Raw genomic sequence first — 25,554 nt, 5'->3', positions numbered from 1 at the left:
TGGTCAAAGGATTGGAGTTTGAGCTTCAACATCAGTCCTTCCAGTGAATATTCCAGACTGATTTCCTTTAGGATTGACTGGTTTGATCTCCTTGCTGTCCAAGGGACTCTCAAGAGTCTTCTCCAACACCACCGTTCAAAAGCATCAATTCTTCAGTGCTCAGTTTTCTTTATCGTCCAACTCTCACAGCCATGCATGACTACTAGAAAAACCATAGCCTTGACTAGATGGACCTTTGTTGGCAAAGTAAGGTCTCTGCTTTCTAATATGCTGTCTAGGTTGGTCATAGCTTTTCTTCCAAGGAGCAAGTGTCTTTTCATTTCATGGCTGCCATCACCAGCTACAGTAATTCTGGAGTCCAAAAAAAAAAAAAAAAGTCTTTCACTGTTTCCATTGTTTCCCCATCTATTTGTCATGAAGTGATGGGACCAGATGCCATGATCTTAGTTTTCTGAATATTGAGATTTAAGCCAACTTTACACTGCCCTCTTTCACTTTCATCAAGAGGCTCTTTAGTTCCTTATCTGCATATCTGAGGTTATTGATATTTCTCCCGGAAATCTTGATTCCAGCCTGTGCTTCATTCAGCCTGGCATTTCACGTGATGTACTCTGTATATAAGTTAAATAAGCACGATGAAAATATTCAGCCTTGATGGACTCCTTTCCCAATTTGGAACCAATCTGTTGTTCCATGTCCAGTTCTAACTTGCTTCTTGACCCATATACAGATTTCTCAGGAGGCAGGTCAGATAGTCTGGTATTTGCACCTCTTTAAGAATTTTCCAGTTTGTTGTGATCCATACAGTCAAAGGCTTTGACAGTCAATAAAGCAGTAGTAGATGTTTTTGTGGAACTCTCTTGCTTTTTCAATGATCCAATAGATGTTGGCAATTTGATCTCTGGTTACTCTGCTTTTTCTAAATCCAGCTTGAACATCTGAAAGTGCATGGTTCACCTACCATTGAAGCCTGGCTTGGAGAATTTTGAGCATTACTTTGCCAGCATGTAAATGAGTGCAATTGTGCGGTAGTTTGAACATTCCTTGGCATTGCCTTTCTTTGGCATTGGAATGAAAACTGACCTTTACCAGTCCTGTGGCCACTGCTGAGTTTTCCAAATTTGCTGGCATTTTAAGTGCAGCGATTTCACAGTATCATCTTTTAGGATTTGAGATAGTTCAACTGGAATCCCATCACCTCCACTAGCTTTCTTCATAGTGATGCTTCCTAAGGCCCACTTGACTTCGCATTCCAGAATGTCTGGCTCTAGGTGAGTGATCACACCATTGTGGTTATCTGGGTCATGAAGATCTTTTTTGTATAGTTCTTCTGTATATTCTTGCCACCTCTTCTTAATATCTTCTGATTCTGTTATGTCTGTACCATTTCTGTGCTTTTTGTGCCCATCTTTGCATGAAATGTTCCTTTGGTATCTCTATAGTTTTTCTGTGTATTCTTGCCACCTGTTCTGAATATCTTCTGCTTCTGTTAGGTCCATACCATTACTCTCCTTTATTGTCTCTATCTTTGCTTGAAATGTTCCCTTGATATCTCCAATTTTCTTGAAGAGATCTAGTCTTTCCCATTCTATTGTTTTCCTCTATTTCTTTGCATTGATCACTGAGGAAGGCTTTCTCATGTCTCGTTATTCTTTGAAACTTTGCATTCAGATGGGTATATCTTCTCTTTTCTCCTTTGCCTTTCGCTTCTCTTCCTTTCTCAGCTATTTGTAAGGCCTCCTAAGACAACCGTTTTGCCTTTTTGCATTTCTTTTTCTTGGGGAAGGTCTTGATCACTGCCTCCACAATATCATGAACCTCCATCCATAGTTCTTCAGGCACTCTATCACATCTAAACCCTTGAATCTGTTTGTCACTTCCACTGTATAATTGTAAGAGATTTGATTTAGGTCATACTTGAATGGTCTAGTGATTTTCCCTACTTTCTTCAATTTAAGTCTAAATTTTGCAATAAGGAGTTCAGGATCTGTGCCACAGTCAGCTCCCAGTCTCATTTTTGCTGATTGTATAGGCTGTATATTGTCACCCTGCTTATTTAACTTATATGCAGAGTACATCATGAGAAATGCTGGGTTGGATGAAGCACAAGCTGGAATCAAGATTTCCAGGAGAAACATCAATAACCTCAGATATGCAGATGACACCACCCTTATGGCAGAAAGCAAAGAAGAACTAAAGAGCCTCTTGATGAAAGTGAAAGAGGAGAGTGACAAAGTTTGGCTTAAAGCGCAACATTCAGAAAACTAAGATTGTAGCATCCGGTCCCTTCACTTCATGGCAAATAGATGGGGAGACAGTGGAAACAGTGGCAGATTTATTTTGGGGGGGGGGGTGTCCAAAATCCCTGCAGATGTTGATTGCAGGAATGAAATGAAAAGACACTTACTCCTTGAAAGAAAAGTTATGACCAACCTAGACAGCATATTAAAAAGCAGAGCCATTACTTTGCCAACAAAGGTCCATCTAGTCAAGTCTATGGTTTTTCCAGTAGTCATGTACAGATGTGAGAGTTGGACTATAAAGAAAGCTGAGCGCCAAAGAATTGATGCTTTTGAATAATGGTGTTAGAGAAGACTCTCGAGAGTCCCTTGGACTGCAAGGAGATCCAACCAGTCCATCCTAAAGGAAATCAGTCTGGAATATTCATTGGAAGGACTGATGTTGAAGCTGAAACTCTAATACTTTGGCCACCTGATGTGAAGAACTGACTCACTGGAAAAGACCCTGATACTGGGAAAGACAAGGCAGGAAGAGAAGGGGAGGACAGAGGATGAGATGGTTGGATGTCATCACCTACTCAATGATCACTGAGGAAGCCTTCTTTATCTCACCTTGCTATTCTTTGGAACTCTGCATTCAAATGGGTGTATCTTTCTTTTTCTCCTTTACCTTTCACTTCTCTTCTTTTCTCGGCTATTTGTAAGGCCTCCTCAGACAAACATTTTGCATATTTGCATTTATTTTTCTTGGGGATGGTCTTGATCACTGCCTCCTCAACCAATGTCACAAACCTCCATCCATAGTTCTTCACGCACTCTGCCCATCAGATCTAATCCCTTGAATCTATTTGTCACTCCCACTGTATAATCATAAGGGATTTGATTTAGAGCACACCCGAATACTCCAGTGGTTTTCCCTAATTTCTTCAATTTAAGTCTGAATTGGCAATAAGGAGTTCATGATCTGAGCCTCAGTCTTGCTTTTGCCAACTGGAAAAACAGCCCTAATATTTTTTGATTTATAAGGATCAGATCAGATCAGATCAGTCACTCAGTCGTGTCCAACTCTTTGCGACCCCATGAATCACAGCACGCCAGGCCTCCCTGTCCATCACCAACTCCCGGAGTTCACTCAGACTCACGTCCATCGAGTCAGTGATGCCATCCAGCTATCTCATGCCATCCAGCCATCTCATCCTCTGTCGTCCCCTTCTCCTCCTGCCCCCAATCCCTCCCAGCATCAGAGTCTTTGCCAATGAGTCAGCTCTTCACATGAGGTGGCCAAAGTACTGGAGTTTCAGCTTTAGCATCATTCCTTCCAAAGAAATCCCAGGACTGATCTCCTTCAGAATGGACTGGTTGGATCTCCTTGCAGTCCAAGGGACTCTCAAGAGTCTTCTCCAACACCACAGTTCAAAAGCATCAATTCTTTGGCGCTCAGCCCTCTTCACAGTCCAACTCTCACATCCATACATGACCACAGGAAAAACCATAGCCTTGACTAGACGAACCTTTGTTGGCAAAGTAATGTCTCTGCTTTTGAATATGCTATCTAGGTTGGTCATAACTTTCCTTCCAAGGAGTAAGTGTCTTTTAATTTCATGGCTGCAGTCACCATCTGTAGTGATTTTGGAGCCCAGAAAAATAAAGTCTGACACTGTTTCCACTGTTTCCCCATCTATTTCCCATGATTTATAAGGATATCAACCCTAAATATTGGAAGGACTGATGCTGAAGCTGAATTTCCAGTACTTTGGCCCAATAGTCCAGTGGTTTTCCCTAGTTTATTCAATTTTAGTCTGAATTTGGCAATAAGGATCCTGTTCATGATCTGAGCCACAGTCAGCTCCCAGTCTTGTTTTTGCTGACTGTATAGAGCTTCTCCATCTTTGGCTGCAAAGAATGTAATCAATCTGCTTTTGGTATTGACTATCTGGTGATGTCCATGCATAGAATCTTGTCTTGTGTTGTTGGAAGAGGGTGTTTGCTATGACCAGTGCATTCTCTTGGCAAAACTCTGTTAGCCTTTGCCCTGCTTCATTTTGTACTCCAAGGGAAAATTTGCCTGTTACTCCAAGTATCTCTTGACTTCCCGCTTTTACATTCCAGTCCCCTATAATGAAAAGGACATGTTTTGGGGGTGTTAGTTCTAGAAGGTCTCAAAGGTCTTCATAGAACCGTTCAGCTTCAGCTTCTTCAGCATTACTGGTTGGGGCATAGACTTGGAATACTGTGATATTGATTGTGTTTGCCTTGGAAACAAACAGAGATCATTCTGTCATTTTGAGATTGCATCCAAGTACTGCATTTTGGACTCTTTTGTTGCCTAGGAGGGCTATTCCATTTCTTCTAAGGGATTCTTGCCCACAGTAGTAGATATAATGGTCATCTGAGTTAAATTCGCCCATTCCAGTCCATTTTAATTCACTGATTCCTAAAATGTGGTTATTCACTCTTGCCATCTCCTATTTGACCATTTTCAATTTACCTTGATTCATGGACCTAGAACGTTAGGTTCCTATGCAATATTGTTCTTAACAGCATCGGACTTTACTTCCATCACCAGTTACAACCACAACTGGGTGTTGTTTTTGCTTTGGCGCCATCTCTTCATTCTTTCTGGAGTTATTTCTCCACTGTTCTCCAGTAGCATGTTGGGCACCTATCGGCCTGGGGAGTTCATCTTTCAGTGTCCTATCTTTTTGCCTCTTCATACTGTTCATGGGGTTCTCAAGGCAAGAATACTGAAGCGGTTTGACATTCCCTTCTCCAGCAGACCATGTTTTGTCAGAATGCTCTACCATGACCATCAGTCTTGGGTGGCCCTGCACGGTATGGCTCATAGTTTCACTGAGTTAGACAAGGCTGTGGTTCATGTGATCAGTTTGGTTCAGTTCAGTTCAGTCACTCAGTCGCATGCGACTCTTTGCGACCCCATGAACCACAGTATGCCAGGCCTCCCTGTCCATCACCAACTCCTGGAGTTTACTCAAACTCATGCCCATTGAGTCGGTGGTGCCATCCAACCATCTCATCCTCTGTTGTTCCCTTCCTGCCCTCAAACTTTCCCAGCATTAGGGTCTTTTCAAATGAGTCAGCTCTTCGCATCAGGTGGCCAAAGTATTGGAGTTTCAGCTTCAGCATCAGTCCTTCCAATGAACACCCAGGACTGGTCTCCTTTAGGACGGACTGGTTGGATCTCCTTGCAGTCCAAGGGACTCTCAAGAGTCTTCTCCAACACCACAGTTCAAAAGCATCAATTCTTCGGCACTCAGCCTTCTTCTCAGTCCAACTCTCACATCCATACATGAATACTGGAAAAGCCATAGCCTTAGCCAAAAGCCATAGACGGACCTTTGTTGACAAAATAACGTCTCTGCTTTTTAATATGCTGTCTAGGTTGGTCATAACTTTCCTTCCAAGGAGTAAGCATCTTTTAATTTCATGGTTGCAATCACCATCTGCAGTGAATTTGGAGCCCAAAAAAAAAAAAAAAATAGCAACTGTTTCCACTGTTTCCTCATCTATTTGCGATGAAGTGATGGGACCAGATGCCATGATCTTAGTTTTCTGAATGTTGAGCTTTAAGCCAACTTTTTCACTTTCCTCTTTCACTTTCATTAAGTGGCTCTTTAGTTCTTCTTCACTTTCTTTCAGTTTGATTAGTTTTCTGTGATTGTGGTTTTCATTCTTTCATTCTGGTTTCCAAACTAGAGATCAAACCCAGGGCCCTGCATTGGGAGTATAATCTTAACCACTGGACCACCAGAGAAGTTCCAAGGTGTCACTTTGCGACAATAACATGGGCATACATTTTTTTTTTAAGAAATACGATTACCCTCAATGTGGATTAAGGTTTGGAGACATTTATTGTTTCACCCACCAGGGAAGCTCTATTGTACCACTAAAAACTCCTAATCAATCACTCATTTTTTTTTTACTTTTCCTTGGTACTTTTCTCTACATGGTAATTTGTCTTCACCAAATATGCATTGCTTTGGGATCAGATTTTCTGCTACGGAGAAATCCATCTTTATAGAGTTTAACACGGGCGCTGTGCTCTAGGTACACGGCCCTACCAGGCTGGGGAGCGGACATACACATCGGACTTGGATTCAACACAGCCGGTGCGCGGACGCGAGGGACCCGACGCGGGAAGGATCCGCGGTAACTCTGCCCCCACAGGGACGCCGAGGGGCCGTCTCCCTCGCCACGAGCGCGCCAGGACGCAGGCGTGGTCCTAGACGCCGAGGAGGAGCGGTGGGAGGCTTGTTTGCGAACGTCTTCGCAGCCAGCTGACTTTACCCTAACAGTCCATTGGGACGGAACTCACGTCCCCGCCCAGGCCGCACGGACGCGGTCTCGAGTGCGCGTGCGCGCAGGCCTTGCGGGCCTGTTCCCTAGCCCCTTCCGGCTGGCGGGCCAGTCCCAGGAGGCCCCGCGCGCCGGTTTCCAGGGCGACGCGTCAGAGCCGGGGGCCGCGGGGCTGACGCTGCCGCGCGAGTAGCGCTGAACCGTTAACCGCCCAGCCGCCGCCGCGCCCAGCCGAGCCTCCTGCTAACCTTTCTGAGCCCTCCGGTGTCTCCCGATCACTCAGTCCGCCCCTGCCCAACTCGGGCATCGCTGCCTGGCTCTGGAGTTGGTAACGTAGCCGGGTCTTCAGGCCGCTTCCTCCTGCAAACGCGGTCTGGTGAGGAGCGGCCCTCGGCGTCCTCTTTCCTGGTTCAGACACTGTGACTCAGCCCACACAGCGCACTCACAAGCCCACGCTGTCCCGGGCGGGTGGCGGGTCCCGGACCCGCCCGCACGCAGACTGGCCGCCAGAGGCTGACGGGCAGGGGACGGCCGGCCCCAGTCACCCCACCCCACCCCCCTGCCCCATCACGCGGGGGCAAATTTCACCCCTTCCCCAATTTACTCGCTTTCACTATTTCCCTTTTAAATCTGACACCTTCATTTATGCATCTACCGGCTTGCTTTTGCTTTGCTTTGTTTTCTTCTAATCTCAGCGCTGACGGTCCCTTAATCCCCATCCCCTGGAAGTCTGAACCCTTTGCAACAGCATCTGTATGTTTGCCCCTCCCCCGCTGAACTCAGGCTCGGAGCTCTCTGTCCGCAATTTCCCGGTGGCGCGTTAACATTTCCTTGCCACACTTGTGCCAACAGGTAACTTTTTTCAGACCAGATTTTCACTGCGGAACGTGACCTTGAGTCTTTTTTTTTTTTTTTTTTTAATCTACACTCACTTTCTTAATGAATTCATCCAGTGTCATAGGCTCAAAACCAATCTCAATGCCGATGAACCCCAACTGCGTTTCTCCTGTCCTGAGCCTCCTCTGAGCTACAGACTCGTGTCTTCTGCCCACATCTCTCCATAGATGACTAACCATCTCCTACACAGCAAGTCCAGAACGCTTCTCCCAAACCTACTCGTCCCCATCCCAGTTACTAGAAGCCATTGTCAGTTGTCTGGGCCTTGGGAGTCCTCCTGTACTCCCTTTCTTCCTCCATCTGCACCTTCAGTCTGTCAACACATCCTTCAGAATGTACCTAGAATAGATGTACAGTCCTACCATTTCTCCCAACCCCCACTGTCACCACCCAGGTCCAGTCCTGGATTATGTCAGAAGCCTCCTAATTGGTCTCTCTGCATTGAGTAGAGACAGGCTATTTTCCCTTTCTCTGTTATTTCATGTGAGTTAGGTGGGGTTATTTTTTTTTTAAGGATTTGAATTTTATAGTTTATAGATAACAATACAACATTTTTAGTATGTATTTTGAGAATTGTGACCTTTAAACCAGTAGATAAAGCTCCGTAAGTGCCTTACTATTAAGCTAAAAATCAAAAGATGCCCTTTAGCTTTCTGAGGCTTAGGACAGTGTCTCTGGATAGAGCTATGGCAAGAACATTAAAACTAACTGATTTTAGGGAAGAAATAAAGAATCTGTAGACTTCTTCCCAGTGAGAAAAAGAAGTCGTGGAGGAATTTTACAGTCTGTTAGTAGTCTTTCTTGTTTGGTGTTTTAGAGAAGCACCAAGAGAGGTGAATTGAAATGGGGACACAGTAGCATTCCTGGGCTGATCCCTTTGGTAGCAAGTCCTGTCAGTCACAGAGTGATGCAATGACTGACAAGACTTGTCCGCTACTCTCTGGGAGCGGATGGCCCCGCCCACCTGTCCCCTGGCCAATCGCAAACGCCCACCTTCGTTTTCTTTTTTTTTCCATCCCGTGAAACCCTGACTGAGGAAAGGAGCAACAGTAGAACAATTGCGATTTGCAGAGGGTTTGTGGGATGTTCCACTCTCCCGCGGCTCCTCCTCATCCCGCGTGCTTTCACGTCCCAGAGCCTCTTAAAGCCACAGGAGGGGACTCTCCTCCAGCTCCAGCCACCACCGCAGCAAGTTCCCCTGTGCGTTGGGTCTTACCCCCTCCTGCTTGCTGTTACTTTTGGCTGCCCATTCTTTCACCCGTGTCATCACCTCTCCCATCTCTGCTGGCTCTTTCCCTTGGCTTTTAAACATGTTTAAGACCTCCCATTCCAATCCCAAAGAAAGGCAATGCCAAACAGTGCTCAAACTACCGCACAATTACACTTATCTCACGGGCTAGTAAAGTAATGCTCAAAATTCTCCAAGCCAGGCTTAAGCAAAACGTGAACCATGAACTTTCAGATGTTCAAGCTGGTTTTAGGAAAGGCAGAGAAACCAGAGATCAAATTACCAACATCCCCTGGATCATTGAAAAAGCAAGAGAGTTCCAGAAAAACATCTATTTCTGCTTTATTGACTATGCCAAAGCCTTTGACTGTGTGGATCACAATGAACTGTGGAAAATTCTGAAAGAGATGGGAATACCAGACCACCTGACCTGCCTCTTGAGAAACCTATATGCAGGTTAGGAAGCAACAGTTAGAACTGGACATGGAACAACAGACTGGTTCCAAACAGAAAAAGGAGTACGTCAAGGCTGTATGTTGTCACCCTGCTTATTTAACTTCTATGCAGAGTACATCATGAGAAACGCTGGGCTGGAAGAAGCACAAGCTGGAATCAAGATTGCCGGGAGAAATATCAATCACCTCAGATATGCAGATGACACCACCCTTACGGCAGAAAGTGAAGAGGAACTAAAAAGCCTCTTGATAAAAGTGAAAGAGGAGAGTGAAAAAGTTGGCTTAAAGCTCAACATTCAGAAAACGAAGATCATGGCATCTGATCCCATCACTTCATGGGAAATAGATGGGGAAACAGTGGAAACAGTGTCAGACTTTATTTTGGGGGGCTCCAAAATCACTGTAGGTGGTGATTGGAGCCATGAAATTAAAAGACGCTTACTCCTTGGAAGGAAAGTTCTGACCAACCTAGATAGCATATTGAAAAGCAGAGACGTTACTTTGCCAACAAAGGTCCGTCTAGTCGAGGCTATGGTTTTTCCAGTGGTCATGTATGGATGTAAGAGTTGGACTGTGAAGAAAGCTGAGTGCCAAAGAATTGATGCTTTTGAACTGTGGTGTTGGAGAAGACTCTTGAGAGTTCCTTGGACTGCAAGGAGATCCAACCAGTCCATTCTGAAGGAGATCAGTCCTGGGATTTCTTTGGAAGGACTGATGCTAAAGCTGAAACTCCAATACTTTGGCCACCTGATGCGAAGAGTTGACTCACTGGAAAAGACTCTGATGCTGGGAGGGATTGGGGGCAGGAGGAGAAGGGGACGACAGAGGATGAGATGGCTTTATGGCATCACCGACTCAATGGACATGAGTTTGGGTGAACTCCGGGAGTTGGTGATGGACAGGGAGGCCTGGCATGCTGCAATTCATGGGGTCGCTAAGAGTTGGACACGACTGAGCGACTGAACTGAACTGAACTGAAGACCTCCCATCACAAAAGAAAGAGAAACAAGCTCCCTGACCCGCACTCCTCTTCATTTTCTAGTTAATAACTGTCGACTAAAAAAACATGCACAACGTGAGAGCTGCAAGTTAAGTTTTATGTGGGGCAAAATGAGGACTGCAGCCCGGGGAGGCAGCACCTCAGATAGCTCTGAGAGACTGCCCTAAAGAGGCAGTGCTGTGCTTAGTCACCCAGTCGTGTCCAACTCTTTGTGACCCTGTGGATTGCAGCCCATCAGGCTCCTTTGGCCAGGAGATTAACCAGGCAAGAATGCTGGAGTTGGTAGCCATTCCCTTCTACAGGGGAGCTTCCTGACTCAGGGATAGAATCCAGGTCTCCTGCATCACAGGTGGATTCTTTACCACCTGAGCCACCAGGGAAGCCTGAAGAGGCAGTGGGGGAAGATCAATACATAAGATTTTGGTGAAGGGGAAGCCAAAGCAATGAAGTACTAACTTTAAAAAAGGTTCTCTGCTAGTCACTAACTTTAAAAAAGGTTTAGTGCTTTTCTAGATATGAGGAGATGCAAAGATTGAGATCATGCAGTCAGTTCCTGAAAATATCTATCTAAAGACTTGTCCCACGTTTCCTTGGAGCACAGAGTGCCTCACTCTCCACCCTATATTCCCTTCAGGGAGTGTTGAAGGTCAGTAGCTGCAGCACAGGCAGATGGCAAATGTCCTTCTTGTTTTTTGTGTGTGTGCGCTAAATCACTTCAGTCATGTCCAACTCTTTGCAACTCCATGGACTGTAGCCCACCAGGCTCCTCTGTTCATGGGATTCTCCAGGCAAGAATACTGGAGTGGGTTGCCATTCCCTCCTCCAAGGGATCTTCCAGACCTAGGAATTGAACTCACATATCTTACATCTCCTGCATTGGCAGGCAGATTCTCCACCACTAGCGTCACCTGTTGTTATTCAGTTGCTGCCAAATGCTCTTGGCAAGTGCCAGTTTGTAGTTGACATGTCCAATTTCTCATCCCCCTCGACAGGCAAACTTTGGTAAAGAATCGCAGTATTCAGTGTATCCATTCCTCATCTCTCATTCCTCAGCCTGCTCCAGTCTGCCCTCCACTCTCACCTCTGCATTAAAACAAGAACCGCTAATCAGACATCCCTGGCCATTCAGTCTTGCTCAGTCTCCCAGCAGCATTTAAGTCTGACCCCACAGCAAAGGGCTGCCTTCCCTCGGCCCCTGTGCCCTCAACCTCCACACTTCCTGCTCCCATCCCAGCTGCTGTCCTCTCCTGGCTTCTTAGCACTGCAGTTCCTCAAAGTGCAGTGTCCTCCCCTCAGGCCCCCAGATTCCAACACTAGGCACAAATCCATGCCCACCATCTCTATGCTCTTGGCCCCCCAACTTGATCTCTCCACTTGGCATCTTCTGAGTTCAACCCATAGGTCAAGCTGTTGGGTGGCAACACAACTTAATACCTCTCAGACCCCCTGCAACTTAGCACACACAAGCCCTGATGGTTTCCCCCACCCACCCCACTGGCACCCCTGCACTGGAATCCAGGATTCCTCCTTGACATTTTCCCTCCCGCCAGCATCCAGTGGGCCTCCATGCCCCAGTGACATTGTCCCCCATGCATCTTTCAGATCATCGCAGGCACCTCGGTCCAAGCTCCCGCCTTCCTTAGTCCCGCCTTCTGCATCCACTACTCTCTGACATTTCCCTCTTCTGTTCTCCATCTTGCACAGGGATGGAGAATGCAGCCAGAGTCACCTGTTCAGAAGGCAGCGCTCATCATATCCCCCTTCCCCAGCCTCTCTCTCTTCTTAGTGCTAGCTGTCTGTTCCTCTTGGATGAATGAGCCATATCATAAATGTGCCTTCTGATGACCTGAAGCTTGCTCACCTCTTGGACCTCTGGAGACCCATCTGCACCCCCTGGAGTTTCTCACTGGGCCCCAAACATGGGGCCCTCCTCCATCGACAAGCCCTGGTGCTGCCTCTTCTGTCCACACCGTTCTTCCCTCATACCAAACATTTCTCTCTGCCCAGGCAGTTCCCACTGACCCCGTATATCTCAGTCAGCTGGCACTGCTCTAGAGAAGCTTCCCAGGTCACTGTCTGGATCAGGTTTTTTTGTCACGTGTCCTCACAGACTTGTAGCTTTTTGCTTTAAAACACATAGAACAGTCACTACAGTGATTATTTTATTACTGACATACTAGCTCCACAAAAACAGACACATTTCTGTGTTCACTATACCCTCCACACCTCACACAGCTCCTGGCACGTGGTAAGCACTCAACTGTGTGTTGAAAGAGTGAATGAATGAACATCCAAATGTGTAAGATCAAATTTGGGATATTTTTATGGAATTTTATTAAAATAAACATTGTAATGAAAAAGAGTCAGGTCAACACTGGAAGTTAAAAAGATATGTGGCAGCGGCTGGGAGAAAGAGCTAAAAGTTTACACATCTATAAATTTAGCCCTAGAATGTTGAATTTTTCTGTAGCCCATGCAATAGTTGGGCTTCCCTGGTGGCTCAGACAGTAAAGAACCTGCCTACAGTGCAGTAGACCCAGGGTCAGGAAGATCCCCTGCAGAACGAAATGGCTACCCACTCCAGTATACTTGCCTGGAGAATCCCTGGACAGAGGAGCTTGGTGGGCTACAGTCATGGAGTCGAAAGGAGTCCCCCATGACTGAGCGAGACTGAGCACAGACGAGTGCGGTAGTTGCATTTGCCACTGCTTGGTGGGAGTAGAACTTCTAACCCTGAAGGTGCTTCTTTGGGAGGCCTAGTCTGGTAATGGATTTGAACAGTTTGTCAAAAATAAATAAAATACATAAAATTGTTAAATACCCAAAACCTACATAATTTGTCTATAACCATCCAAACCTTGAACATGGCACAATTCCATGTTATCCAAGAAAGCTTGCAACTTCTGATGTATATAGATATATTTAATGTATGGATTTTCGTGCTGGACTAAACCTTAGACATTATTGAAAGCAGAAATTTTCATACATTAAACCACTGAGACCAGACAGCTAGATATACTGCCAAGAGCAAGAGCTCAGATGCCACACAAGCCTTTTTCCCTTCTATAGTATGCTCTCTTTCTTCTCAACCCTGTGTTCATTCTTAAACTGCCTTTCTTCACTATTAGAGAGATCACATTTCTGAAGCCAAAAGTTGGGACACATCATCTTATTTATTTTTAATTGGCGGATAATTGCTTTACAATATTGTGTTGGTTTCTGCCATTACTGTTGTTCAGTTGCTAGGTCATGACTGACTCTTGCAACCCCATAGACTGTAGCCCACCAGGCTCCTCTGTCCATAGGATTTCCCAAGAATACTGGAGTGGGTTGCCATTTCCTGCTCCAGGGTATCTTCTTGACCCAGAGATGGAACCCAGGTCTCCTGCATTAGCAGGCAGATTCTTCACCACTGAGCCACCTGGAAGTTCTGGTTTCTGTCATACAGCAACATGAATCAGCCATATGTATACATACATCCCGTCCCTCTTGAACCTCCCTCCCTCCTGCCACCCCATCCCACCCCTCCATGTCATTGCAGAGCACTGGGTTGAGCTCCCTGGGTTATACAGCAACTTCCCACTGACTGTTTTACCAATGGCAATGCATATTCAATGCTACTCTGCCAATCTGTCCCACCCTCTCCTTCCCCCACTGGAACATCATCTTAAAGGTGGATACGGTGTTCAAAATCATGTTCTTGAAAACCCTAAAATAAGTGATCATCTTACGTATGTAACACTGGTTTTGTAAGCTAAAGGAAGAGCTTTTGTATTCATTTTACATTCTGCTGAACTTTGTGTCAAAGAGTTCAGGCTTTTCCTCCTGTAGAATGACCCTCAACCTGGGTCCAGCTGGTGCCTCCCCGTGACCCAACTCAGGCCAGTTCCTGGCAGGGAGATTTCAGGAATGACCCTTTCCCCTTAGCAGTCTCCAGAGGGCATATGAGATCCACCTGTCCCACTGGTGGTTCAGGCCTTGCTGACCAGATGACGATCAAGGTGTCTGCCAGGTTTCTGCACAAAGCCACCCTCTTTCCATGTTTTTGGTTAGTATTATGCACAATCCTGTTCCTTATCAGACTTACACTCACTGGCACTTAGCATTCAATGGCAGGTCCTGCCTGTTTCAACTAACTCCCTGATAGGCATCAGTCATTGTTTCTTTTCCTCTGTTCCTTCTACATTTATTAGCTGTCATTGTGCCATAAGGAAGAGCTTTCTCTTCCTTTCTCTATTTATTTATTCATTTGTATCAGTATGGACTCATAGGTTCCTATCTTATTTAACAGGTTGTCATCTTATTTCATCCTTATTTATTTTGATGTTCAAATTGTCCTAGATTTAATGGGAGAATACTTCAAGTTGGCTTCCATGTCCTTTAAGCACATACCAGCTTTATCTTGAACTTTACCTGATCCATGCCTGGAATTATCCGTTTCTCCAAGGAACTCTGATTCGAGTTAGTAGTTGTTGTTCAGTCACTGAGGTGTCCAACTCTTTGTGACCCTGTGGACTGCAGCACACCAGGCTTCCTTGTCCTTCACCATCTCCTGGAGTTTGCTCAAATTCATGTTCATTGAGTCAGTGATGCCACCCAACCATCTCATCCTCTGTCGCCGCCTTCTCCTGCCCTCAATCCCTCCCAGCACCAGGATCTTTTCCAATGAGTCAGCTCTTTGCATCAGGTGGCCAAAGTATTGGAGCTTTGGCTTCTGTATCAGTCCTTCCAATGAACATTCAGGGTTGATTTCCTTTTGTAAAGAATGGTATTTAGTGAAGAATGGAGCTCAGTGTGCTCATTGTTACAGGGGTGTCATTGCTTCTAGGTCCTCAACAGAGTTAGGAAAAATACACACACACACACACACACATCTGTATTTCTATATCTGTCCCTGTGTGTATAAAATGTGTGTGTATGTATGTGTATATATATATATATATATATATATATATATATAAAACCTAACACTTCAGGGTTATTTTGAGCCTTCCCCCTCTCTGTGTAAGTAAAACTCTATCAGGCAGAAAACAACTTGATTTCCTCAATGATCTTATTTGCTCTGTGTAGATAATCTCCCGATCTTGCTGTCATCTGTTGTCACCCACTGCCCCCTACACACATCATCTCCTCCCTACCCAGCTTTCTCAGCCTCCAGCCATGCCACCACTCCACCAATGCCTTTGCACCAGACAGCCTTCTTGGTTTTTAGAATCTCCACCCTGAGTGTTTGATGAGAGAGCTGGCTAGTTTCTCTAGCTAGTTTTTCCAAAGCAAACAATCCCACCAGCTCTCCAGAGTTGGTGATCTTTTTTCTAGATGTAGTCTGGACCAGGTATAGAAAGCTTCTTTTGAGAACATTAAGTTACTTTCCCAAAGCACTTGAAGTTACCCTCTTCTTTGACTTTAAACTGTATAATACTTTATCTTTTTATTTTACATTTTAATAGCCTATTTTAGTCTCATTTTGATTCATAATGATTTTCAAGACAATCTCTAATAGTTTCCTGTCATTGCTCTAACAAATACCACAAGCCCAGTGACTTAAACCAATACAAATCTGTTCTGGAGGTCGGCAGTCTGAAATGTGTCTCATGAGGCTAAAAATTAAGATATCAGCAGGGCTGGATCCTTCCAGGCATTCAGGGAAGAATCCATCCCCTTGCCTCTTACATCTTCTAGAAAAGACTATATTTGGCCTATGACCCCTTCCTCCATCTTCGAAGCCAGCATAAAAATGAATGGGGATATCACTGCAGTGCACAGACTTCTCATTGCAGTGGCTTCTTTTATTGAGGAGCACAGGCTGCAGGCACACTAGCTTCCATAGCTATGCACACAGGCTCAATTGCTCTGTGGCATGTGGAATCTTCCTGGACCAGGTATCAAACCTGTGTCCCCTGCATTGGCAGGCGGATTCTTATCCACTGTATCACCAGGGAAGTGGTAAAAAACTTTTTTTATATTTTTGGTTGTCTCTGTTGCTGTAATGTGCTTGGTATATAATGTGTTCATACCCTTCGCCCATTTTACTCATGGATTATCATGAGTTCTTTATAAATTAAGGAGTTGAGTTAGCTGTTTGTCATATATGTTGAGAGTAGTCTTCCCAGTTTCTGATGTGCCTTTTAAGTTTATGACTTATTTTTTGTTATAGAGAAGTTTTAAAATTTTTATATATGCACCCAACATGCTGCTGCTGCTGCTAAGTCACTTCAGTCGTGTCCAACTCCGTGAGACCCATAAACGGCAGCCCACCAGGCTCCCCCGTCCCTGGGATTCTCCAGGCAAGAACACTGGAGTGGGTTGCCATTTCCTTCTCCAATGCATGAAAGTGAAAAGTGAAAGGGAAGTCAATCAGTCTTGTCCAACTCTTTGTGATCCCATGGGCTGCAGCCTACCAGGCTCCTCTGTCCATGGGATTTTCCAAGCAAGAGTACTGGAGTGGGGTGCCATCACCTTCTCCGCAATGCTATGAGACTAGAAATACCTACAAGGGGAAAAAAAGGCAAAAACACAAACACATGGAGGCTATCTGCTACTAACTAACGAAAGGATCACTGAAGAAATCAGGATATAAAAAAAAATACCTGGAGACAAATGAAATTGAAAACACAAGGATCCAAAAGCAGCAAAAGCAGTTCTAAGAGGGAAGCTTACAGTGGTACAAGCTTACCTCAGGAAACAAACAAAAACAATTCTCAAATAAAACTTAACCATACCACTAAAGAACAAGGAAAAGAACAAATGAAACCCAAAATTGGTAGAAGGAAATAAATCAAAAAGATCAGAGCAGAAATGAAATAGAGACTAAAAAAAAAAGTCTAAAGAATAGAAAAGATCAGTTAAACTAAGAGCTGGTTCTTTGAAAAGATACACAAAATTGTTAAATCTTTACCAAACTCACCGAGAAAAAAAAGAGGGTCCAAATCAATAAAATTAGAAATGAAAAAGAAGTTACAACTAATACCACAGAAATACAAAGGATCATGAGATGACTACAGCCAGCTGTATGCCAATAAAATGTAAAACCTAGACGAAATGGACAAATTATCAGAGAAATGTAAAATCTCCCAAGACTGAATCATGGAAAAATAGAAAATAATAAACAGGCCAATTACTAGTAATTAAATTGAATCAATAATGTGAAAAAAAAAAACTCTCAGCTAACAAAAGTTCAGGACAAGATGGCTTCACAGGTGAATTCTATGAAACATTTAGAGGAGAGTTAACACCTGTCCTTCTCAAATGATTCCAAAAAATTGCAGAGGAAGGAAAAATAAAACAAACTAGTGAATATAACAAAAAAGAAAAAGAGACTCACAGGTATAGAGAAGAAGCTAATCGTTACCAGTAAGGAGAGGGAGTAGGGAAAAGGCAAGATGGGGTAAGGGATTAAGAAGTATAAATTAGTATGTATATAATAAATAAGCTACAAGGAAATATTGTACAGCACAAGGAATATAGCCAGAATTTTATAATAACTATAAATGGAGTACAATATTTTAAAATTGTGAGAATCACTTTGTTGTACCCCTGAAAGATATAATATTATAAATCAACTTTACCTCAATAAAAAAACTTCTTAAAATTTTGTGCTGTTTTTCTAATTGTTTCCTTTGTGGTTTGTGGGCTTTATTTCTTGCCACCCCCCATGTTTTCTTTTAACATTTGTTTTTCACATTTACATTTTCAATTCACCTAGTGTTTATTTCAGTGTAAGAAAGGTAATAAGAATTCACTTTTGTTTGATTTCCAGATGGAAGTCTAGTCTGTTGCCCCCACCCCATCATTTCTTGAATGTCTACTCTTCTCCACCTTTATTTTATGCCAAGTTTCCATATGTTTCTGTTTCTGAAGTCTTTATTTCATTATATTGTTCTGTCTATTCAAGCACTAGAATCAAACTCTTTTACTAACTGTAGTTTTATACCTTAGTATCTGATAGAGGTGGTCCTTTCTCATTATTTTTTTCAAAATCTTTTTTGTTCTCATTTTTCATATTTATAACTATGTGAATTTAGTATCATTTTGTCAAATTTCTAAAAAATTACTCAACATTTTTACTAGGAATATTTTGATTATGTAAATTAAATTAGGGAGAATTTACATCTTTATCACCAAAGTCCTTCCTATATAAGGACACAGTATGTGTTTCCACATACATAAATCTTTTATTTCAGTAGTTTTAAAGTTTTCTTCATATTATTTGTATTATACTTGTATCAGATATTTTTGATTTTTTAGCTGATATAGTAAGTGGGGTCTTTTCATCTGTTTTCTAAGTCATTTTAATTAACATATGCATTTAATAACCTATGGCTTTATTGAATTCTCATTATTTTATAATGTTTTATGAGGTTTTCTAAGTTTAAAATTATATTATCTACACATAATAAATCGGAGAAGGCAATGGCACCCCACTCCAGTACTCTTGCCTGGAAAATCCCATGGACGGAGGAGCCTGGTAGGCTGCAGTCCATGGGGTCGCTAGAGTCGGACATGACTGAGCATCTTCACTTTCACTTTCATGCATTGGAGAAGGAAATGGCAACCCACTCCAGTGTTCTTGCCTGAAGAATCCCAGGGATGGGGGAGCCTGGTGGGCTTCCGTCTATGGGGTTGCAGAGTCGGACACAACTGTAGTGACTTAGCAGCAGCAGCACATATAATAAATAATTTGCCTTTTTTCCCCAACATTTATACCTGCTATTTTTTCTCATGTCCAATTTCAGTGGCTAGTGCCTACAGAACAATTATTAATCAACAGAAGTGAGCATTGGCACCTTTATCTTAATTTTTACAACACTGTAAATTAATGTTTCACTGTTAAGCATGAGGTTTGCTTTTAGTTTTAGATATGTATTTCTTTATTATATTGGCAAGCATTTATTTAGGGCATTGAGTCGGGTCACTAGTGAGAAGTTTGTCAGGAGTAATGGATATGGAGACAGGAATTAAGCATACAGGCACCCTGAACATTAATTTATTTAATCAATATTTATTGAACACATTATTTCCAAGGAACTCTTCTAGGCACAGAGGATACAGCATAGACAAAACTATCAAAAATACTACCATCATGAAACATATAATTTACAAATCACTTTGATAGAGAAAAAGCCTTATAGTATGTGAAGTATAAAGCAATTCATATGCAAATGAATGAATATTAATAATGGTTCAAAACTTTTTAAAAATTTAATTAATTTATTTATTTTACTTTACAGTATTGTATTGGTTTTGCCATACATTGACTTGAATCTGCCATGAGTGTATATGTGTTCCCCATCCTGAACCCCCCTCCCACCTCCCTCCCCATCCCATCCTTCTGGGTCATCCCAGTGTACCAGCCCCGAGCACCCTGTATCATGCAGCAAACCTGGACTGGCGATTCGTTTCACATATATTTTACATGTTTCAATGCCATTCTCCCATAACATCCTGCCCTCTCCCTCTCCCACAGAGTCCAAAAGACTGTTCAATACATCTGTGTCTTTTTGGCTGTCTTGCATACAGGGTAATAGTTAACTTCTTTCTAAATTCCATATATATGCATTAGTATACTGTATTGGTGTTTTACTTTCTGGCTTACTTCACTCTATATAATAGGCTCCAGTTTCATCCACCTCATTAGAACTAATTCAAATGTATTCTTTTTAATGGCGGAGTAATATTCCATTGTGTATATGTACCACAGCTTTCTTATCTATCCATCTGCTGATGGACATCTAGGTTAACTTCTTTTATAAATGTTTGTATATGGGCTCTTAAAATTTTACTTCTGTAATATCATTCTAGGTTTTTTGAAATACATTATTTTCTTAAAAAGAAATCAAAACATGTCAAAAAAACACTATCCTGAAAACTTCATAAATACTACAGTGTGAAGACCCCTCCACTCAGGACATAAAGTTGATTTTTCATACACTTTAGGAACATCTGGTAAAGAACACCAGGTATGCATTAATTCATTTTATCTTTATTTTAAATTGTATTCATTTTTATTTTTTGGCTGCACTGGGTCTACATTGCTGTGTGCAGGCTTTCTCTAGTTGCTGCGAGTTGGGGCTGTTCTTTGTTGCCATGCACAGACTTCTCACTGGAGTGGCTTCTCTTGTGGAGCAGAGGCTCTAGGCGCATGGGCTTCAGTAGTTGCAACACGTGGGCTCAGTAGTTGTGACGCAGGGGCTTAGTTGCCCTTCAGCATGTGGAATCTTCCCAGACCAAAGACTGAACCCATGTCTCCTGCATTGGCAGATGGATTCTTATCCACTCCACCACAAGGAAGTCCACATTTATTCATTTTAAAACATTTTTGCTTGTGTTTATTTTTCGGTTGGCCTTGTTATAAAAGCAGAATTGAGCAACTATACAACACTGTAGAATTCAGAATTATTCAGATATAAATCTTGCTCTTCAGCAATCTTATTTCTCATTCTATAATTAAATGAATGTGATTTACAAATTTATTGTATATATAAGCAGACACCCCTTTTCACTACAGTGCATTCCAGAAAAATCATATCATCAAAAGATTCACCATTTTCCATTAGTCTTTTTAATTGTGGGTTATATTCCTGAGTCGTTGTTGCTGTTCAGTTGCTAAGTTGTGTCCAACTCTTTGGGACCCCATGGACTGCAGCATGTGAGGCCTCCCTGTCCGTCCCCATCTCCCAGAGTTTGTCCAAGTTCATGTCCATTGAATCGATGATGCCACCCAATCATCTCATTCTCTGCACTCTCTTCTCCTTTTGTCGTCAGTCTCTCCCAGCATCGGGGTCTTTTCCAATGAGTCAGCTCTTTGCATCAGGTGGCCAAAGTACTGGAACTTCAGTTTCAGCATCAGTCCTTCCAATGAGGATTCAGGGTTGATTTCCAAAAAGCATTCAGGGTTGATTCCCTTAGGATTACCTGGTTTGATCTTGCATTCCAAGGGACTCTCAAGAGTCTTCTCCAGCACCACAATTTGAAAGCATCAATTCTTTGGTGATCAGCCTTCTTTATGGTCCAACTCTCACATCTGTACATGACTACTAGAAAGACCATAGCTTTGACTATATGGACCTTTGTTGGTAAACTGATGTCTTTGCTTTTTAAAATGCTCAGATTGCCATATGTCATAGCCTTCCTTCTAAGAAGTGTGTTCTAATTTCATGACCATTTGTAGTGATTTTGGAGACCAAGAAGAGAAAATCTATCACTGCTTCCACTTTTTCCCCTTCTATTTGCCATGAAGTCATGGGACCTGATGCCATGATTTTAGTTTTTATATGTTGAGTTTTAAGCCAACTTTTTCACTCTCCTCTTTCACTTGCATCAAGAGGCTCTTTAGTTCCTCTTCATTTTCTGCCATAAGGGTGGTGTCATCTGCATATCTGAGGTTTTTGATATTTCTCCCAGCAATCTTGATTCCAGCTTGTGCTTCATCCAGCCTGGCATTCCACATGATGTACTCTGCATGTAAGTTAAATAAGCAGGGTGACAATATACAGCCTTGTCATTCTCCTTTCCCAAATCTGAACCAGCCAGCTGTTTCATGTCAGGTTCTGTTTCTTCTTGACCTGCAATTCCGGAGTCATATGTAACAGCAAAGAGACTACTAATACTATAAACTCTATAATGATAGAAACATAGTGAAATCATGCTTCAAGTGCAATAAAATGGGAATCGTTATACTGTAAACACTGATTGTTCAAAATGTAAATGCAACTGAAAATCTGAACTGTACACTATCATAAATTGGATATATCAAGATGTAGCATGCTGTATGTTCCCCATGGTCCAGAGGTTAAGAATCCGTGTGCCAATGCAGGGAACATGGGTTCAGTTGCTGGTCCAAGAAGATCACACTTGCCATGGGACCATGTGTCACAACTACTGAACCCTTGCCCCCTGGAGCCCATGGTCTGCAACAACAGAAGTTACTATGATGAGAAGCCTGCACTCCAGAACTGGAGAGTAGACCCTGCTGGCTGCAACCAGGGAAAGCCCACGGGCAGGAACGGAGACCTGTGTGTGTGTATATATAATATTATGTACATTAAATTATATTAATATATTATCATAGATAACATTAGTTATTTATTATAATATAAATATTATATAAATAATGTAAATATAACATATTTATCATAAGTGCAAGTGAAAGTGTTAGTCACTCAGTCATGTCTAACTGTTTGCAACCCCATGGACTGTAGCTCGCCAGGCTCCTCTGTACATGGGATTCTCCAGGCAAGAATACTGGAATGGGTTGCCATTCCCTCCTCCAGGGTATCTTCCTGACCCAGGGATGGAACCCAGGTCTCCCACATTGCAAGGAAAGTCTTTACCATCTGAGCCACCAGGGAAGACCATTTATTATAAACAAATAATATTAATTTATTTATTACAAATAATAAATGTATTAAAAAATAAATAGATAAATAATTTTTTTTAAAAAAAAGAGGGAAGTCAGAGTCCTTTAGTTACCTCACCTTGGAAGCCACCTCTGAGTCACACCGGAGTGAAGGGGATTACACCAGAAAGTGGAAATCGGTGCAGGCCATCTTAGATGCTGCCTGCCACCTGTGTGCATTCCAAAGTCAACGTCCGAAGGATAAATGTGGCTCTCCTCTTGATCACTCTCTGGGAAAGAACAGGGACTACACATGGAGGAGTCAGCTGGTCATTTTCCCAGGTGAATGAATGAATGTAGTTAGGTGATCCTCACCACCCAGTAAATGGCAACCCACTCCAGCACTGTTGCCTGGAGAATCCAATGGACAGAGGAGCCTGGCGGGGTACAGTCCATGGTCCAAAGAGTCGGACACAACTGAAGACACACACATAATAAAGCATAGGTCTGTTTTTAGGGCTATAGCTCTAAACCTAAAACTACTTTTCTTGTATTAGGTTGTTTACTATGTCATTGGCTGGTCCAACAGAAACAAATCTGGGTGGACATTTCCCGGGCACAGCCGTCGAAAATGGCGGGAGTTCCTCAAAAAGGGAGAGCAGCAGCCCAGGTTTTCCCAGGAACAGCAACGCTTCTGACAAGAGTGTTGACTATAGCAGATCTCGGTGTTCCTGCAGAAGCCCAAGCTCCCACTACGATTATTCCGAAGACTTTCTGTCTGCATGCTCAGAAACCACAGCTAGAAACAACTACTTAGAGAAGCCCACAGTAAAAGAAAAAAAGGAGAAGAAGAAGTATAATGTTTCTAAAATCTCCCAACTTAAAGGTAAGAAGCAAAATCTCCCAACCAAGACCAAATTTCGGGTTATAATGACATTATTATTTAATGAACTGGTAATCGGGAGTGGCCCATATTCAGTTTTATTATTTTTCCAGATTGTGCCAGTACTTACAAAATTATAAGTATTACAAGTGAATTTTTTTATAGAAGGAGTAGGAAATAGAGAAATTAAGAATAATCACAAAATTGACAGAAAGCCCTCTTGCCCAGCTCACCCTCCTGGAACCCGTGAGTGAGGTTAGTTCCGTTTTTAGTTAACAGGTGGCCCTGTTACAGCGCACCACAGTACTTGGATTTCACGGGCTTCTTGCCTTTCATCTCAGCTGAAGAGGCAAGGTTTCAATCTCCAATGAAATGTAACTATCTGTCTCAGCACCCCACGAAGATGGTCTTCGAGTCCGGTGAGGCATATTGGCAAAGATGCTCTTTAGGAACAGGGCTGGTCAAAAGGCTGTTAATGTCATTTCCTTGCGGATTTTAAGAGTAGCAACAGCATCAGCTTCTAACTGTCCAAACTGGGAGTAGCTCTGCACCATCCTCGACCTCCTCATTTCCTGCCCCCTTGCCTAGACTGTGGTTATTCCCAGACATGCAATGCCGGGCTTATAAATATTCCCTGTGTAGAAACCACTGCCACTCTTTTCCGGCTGGGACCATAAGAACTGGTGTCAGTAAGTGGCCGAAAAACAATTAAGAGCCTGTTGCATGTGGAGCACATCCAGTGCCACATTCCCCCAGGGCCTGCCTCCCACAGCCAGCCTGCCTGGGACCCTGTGAAGAGCTAGAGTCTTCAGTTGCCCTTCTTCCCAGCTTCAGAGCAGGGAGTCTTCATCTAAGACCTGACTCTGGGAGCCTTAGGGAATCCTTTGCATTTTGTGTGTGAGTGTGTGTATCTGTGTGCATCTATTTGTGTTTGTGAACTTTCTAGGGAGAAGGACTCATAGTTTTCCTCCAGGTTCTCGAAAGGTTTCACAGCCCTTCCTCTGGAGAGGTGGGAGTCCTGCACCCACTGGCAAGACCAGGGCAGAAGACCCTGCCAGGAAAAGGCTGAGCCACCAGGAAAGCCCATCCCAAAGAATAAACCCCCCAAAATTCAGAAGTAGTCTGGCCCCCATGGGTTTATGACAAGAAATCATCAAACAATATACTACATCTTACACTGAGTCTAGAATTTCACAGAACTGTGTTAGAAGGCAGTTAGTGTTTATAAAATTATTTCTATAAGAAATAAAATGCATGTTGAGTTCTAAGAGACAATACAAATTTTTTAAACTGATTCCTCATTTATTTATTCCACAAATATTTATTGTGTCCTTTATGCAAGATACTTATTCATAAATTGGCAGCAGCCCAAATGAACTATCACTTCACAGTGGACTAGAACCTAAATTCCATGATCCAAGTGAGGGTTTCCCAGGTAAAGAATCTGCTGCCAATGCAGAAGACTTCGATCCTTGGGTATGGAAGATCTCCTGGAGGAGGGCATGACAACCCACTCCAGTATTCTTGCCTGGAGAATCCTATGGACAGAGGAGCCTAGAGGGCCACAGTCCGTTGGGTCACAAAGAGTTAGACACTGCTGAAGTGACTGAGCATGCAGAACCTGCTTGTTCTCCCTTGGGTACTCTTTTGTGTATGAATACTCTTGAATTATTTTAAATAAATCTTGGCTGCTTCTTTAACCCAAATTTTATGCCCCTGAAGATCCCTGTACCCCAATGTATCATTCAGTTCAGTCGCTCAGTCGTGTCCGACTCTTTGCGACCCCATGAATCGCAGCATGCCAGGCCTCCCTCTCCATCACCAACTCCCGGAGTTCACTCAGACTCATGTCCATCGAGTCGCTGATGCCATCCAGCCATCTCATCCTCTGTCTTCCACTTCTCCTCCTGCCTCCAATCCCTCCCAGCATCAGAGTCTTTTCCAATGAGTCAACTCTTCGCATGAGGTGGCCAAAGTACTGGAGTTTCAGCTTTAGCATCAGTCCTTCCAAAGAACACCCAGGACTGATCTCTTTAGGATGGACTGGTTGGATCTCCTTGCAGTCCAAGGGACTCTCAAGAGTCTTCACCAACACCACAGTTCAAAAGCATCAATTCTTTGGCACTCAGCTTTCTTTATAGTCCAACTCTCACATCCATACATGACCACTGGAAAAACCATAGCCTTGACCAGACGGACC

At 43.2% G+C, this 25,554-nt stretch overlaps 1 protein-coding gene across 8 annotated transcripts in view; it reads left to right on the top strand.

Moving 5' to 3' along the window:
- The first annotated feature begins 6,717 nt into the window (after positions 1–6,717).
- Positions 6,718–25,554, top strand: part of LCA5L (lebercilin LCA5 like) — a 41,860-nt gene continuing 23,023 nt past the window's right edge. Inside the window, exons 1-5 of one of the 8 annotated variants that reach the window (XM_070795044.1) lie at positions 6,718–6,930; positions 7,338–7,406; positions 19,936–20,093; positions 23,029–23,357; positions 23,627–23,773. In XM_070795044.1, coding sequence (XP_070651145.1) covers positions 23,039–23,357; positions 23,627–23,773 — 466 coding nt within the window. In that variant the 5' untranslated portion in view covers positions 6,718–6,930; positions 7,338–7,406; positions 19,936–20,093; positions 23,029–23,038. Of the gene's footprint in view, positions 7,407–19,935; positions 20,094–23,028; positions 23,358–23,626; positions 23,774–25,554 lie in introns of all 8 variants that reach the window. The other 7 variants (XM_070795040.1, XM_070795049.1, XM_070795060.1 and 4 more) reach the window with 7 other exon arrangements.

The sequence above is a fragment of the Bos indicus genome, chromosome 1 (assembly GCF_029378745.1).
Source record: "Bos indicus isolate NIAB-ARS_2022 breed Sahiwal x Tharparkar chromosome 1, NIAB-ARS_B.indTharparkar_mat_pri_1.0, whole genome shotgun sequence".
Lineage (NCBI taxonomy): Eukaryota > Metazoa > Chordata > Mammalia > Artiodactyla > Bovidae > Bos > Bos indicus.
The sequence above is the reverse complement of the archived record's forward strand: the minus strand, read 5'-3'. Positions and strand labels throughout refer to the sequence as shown.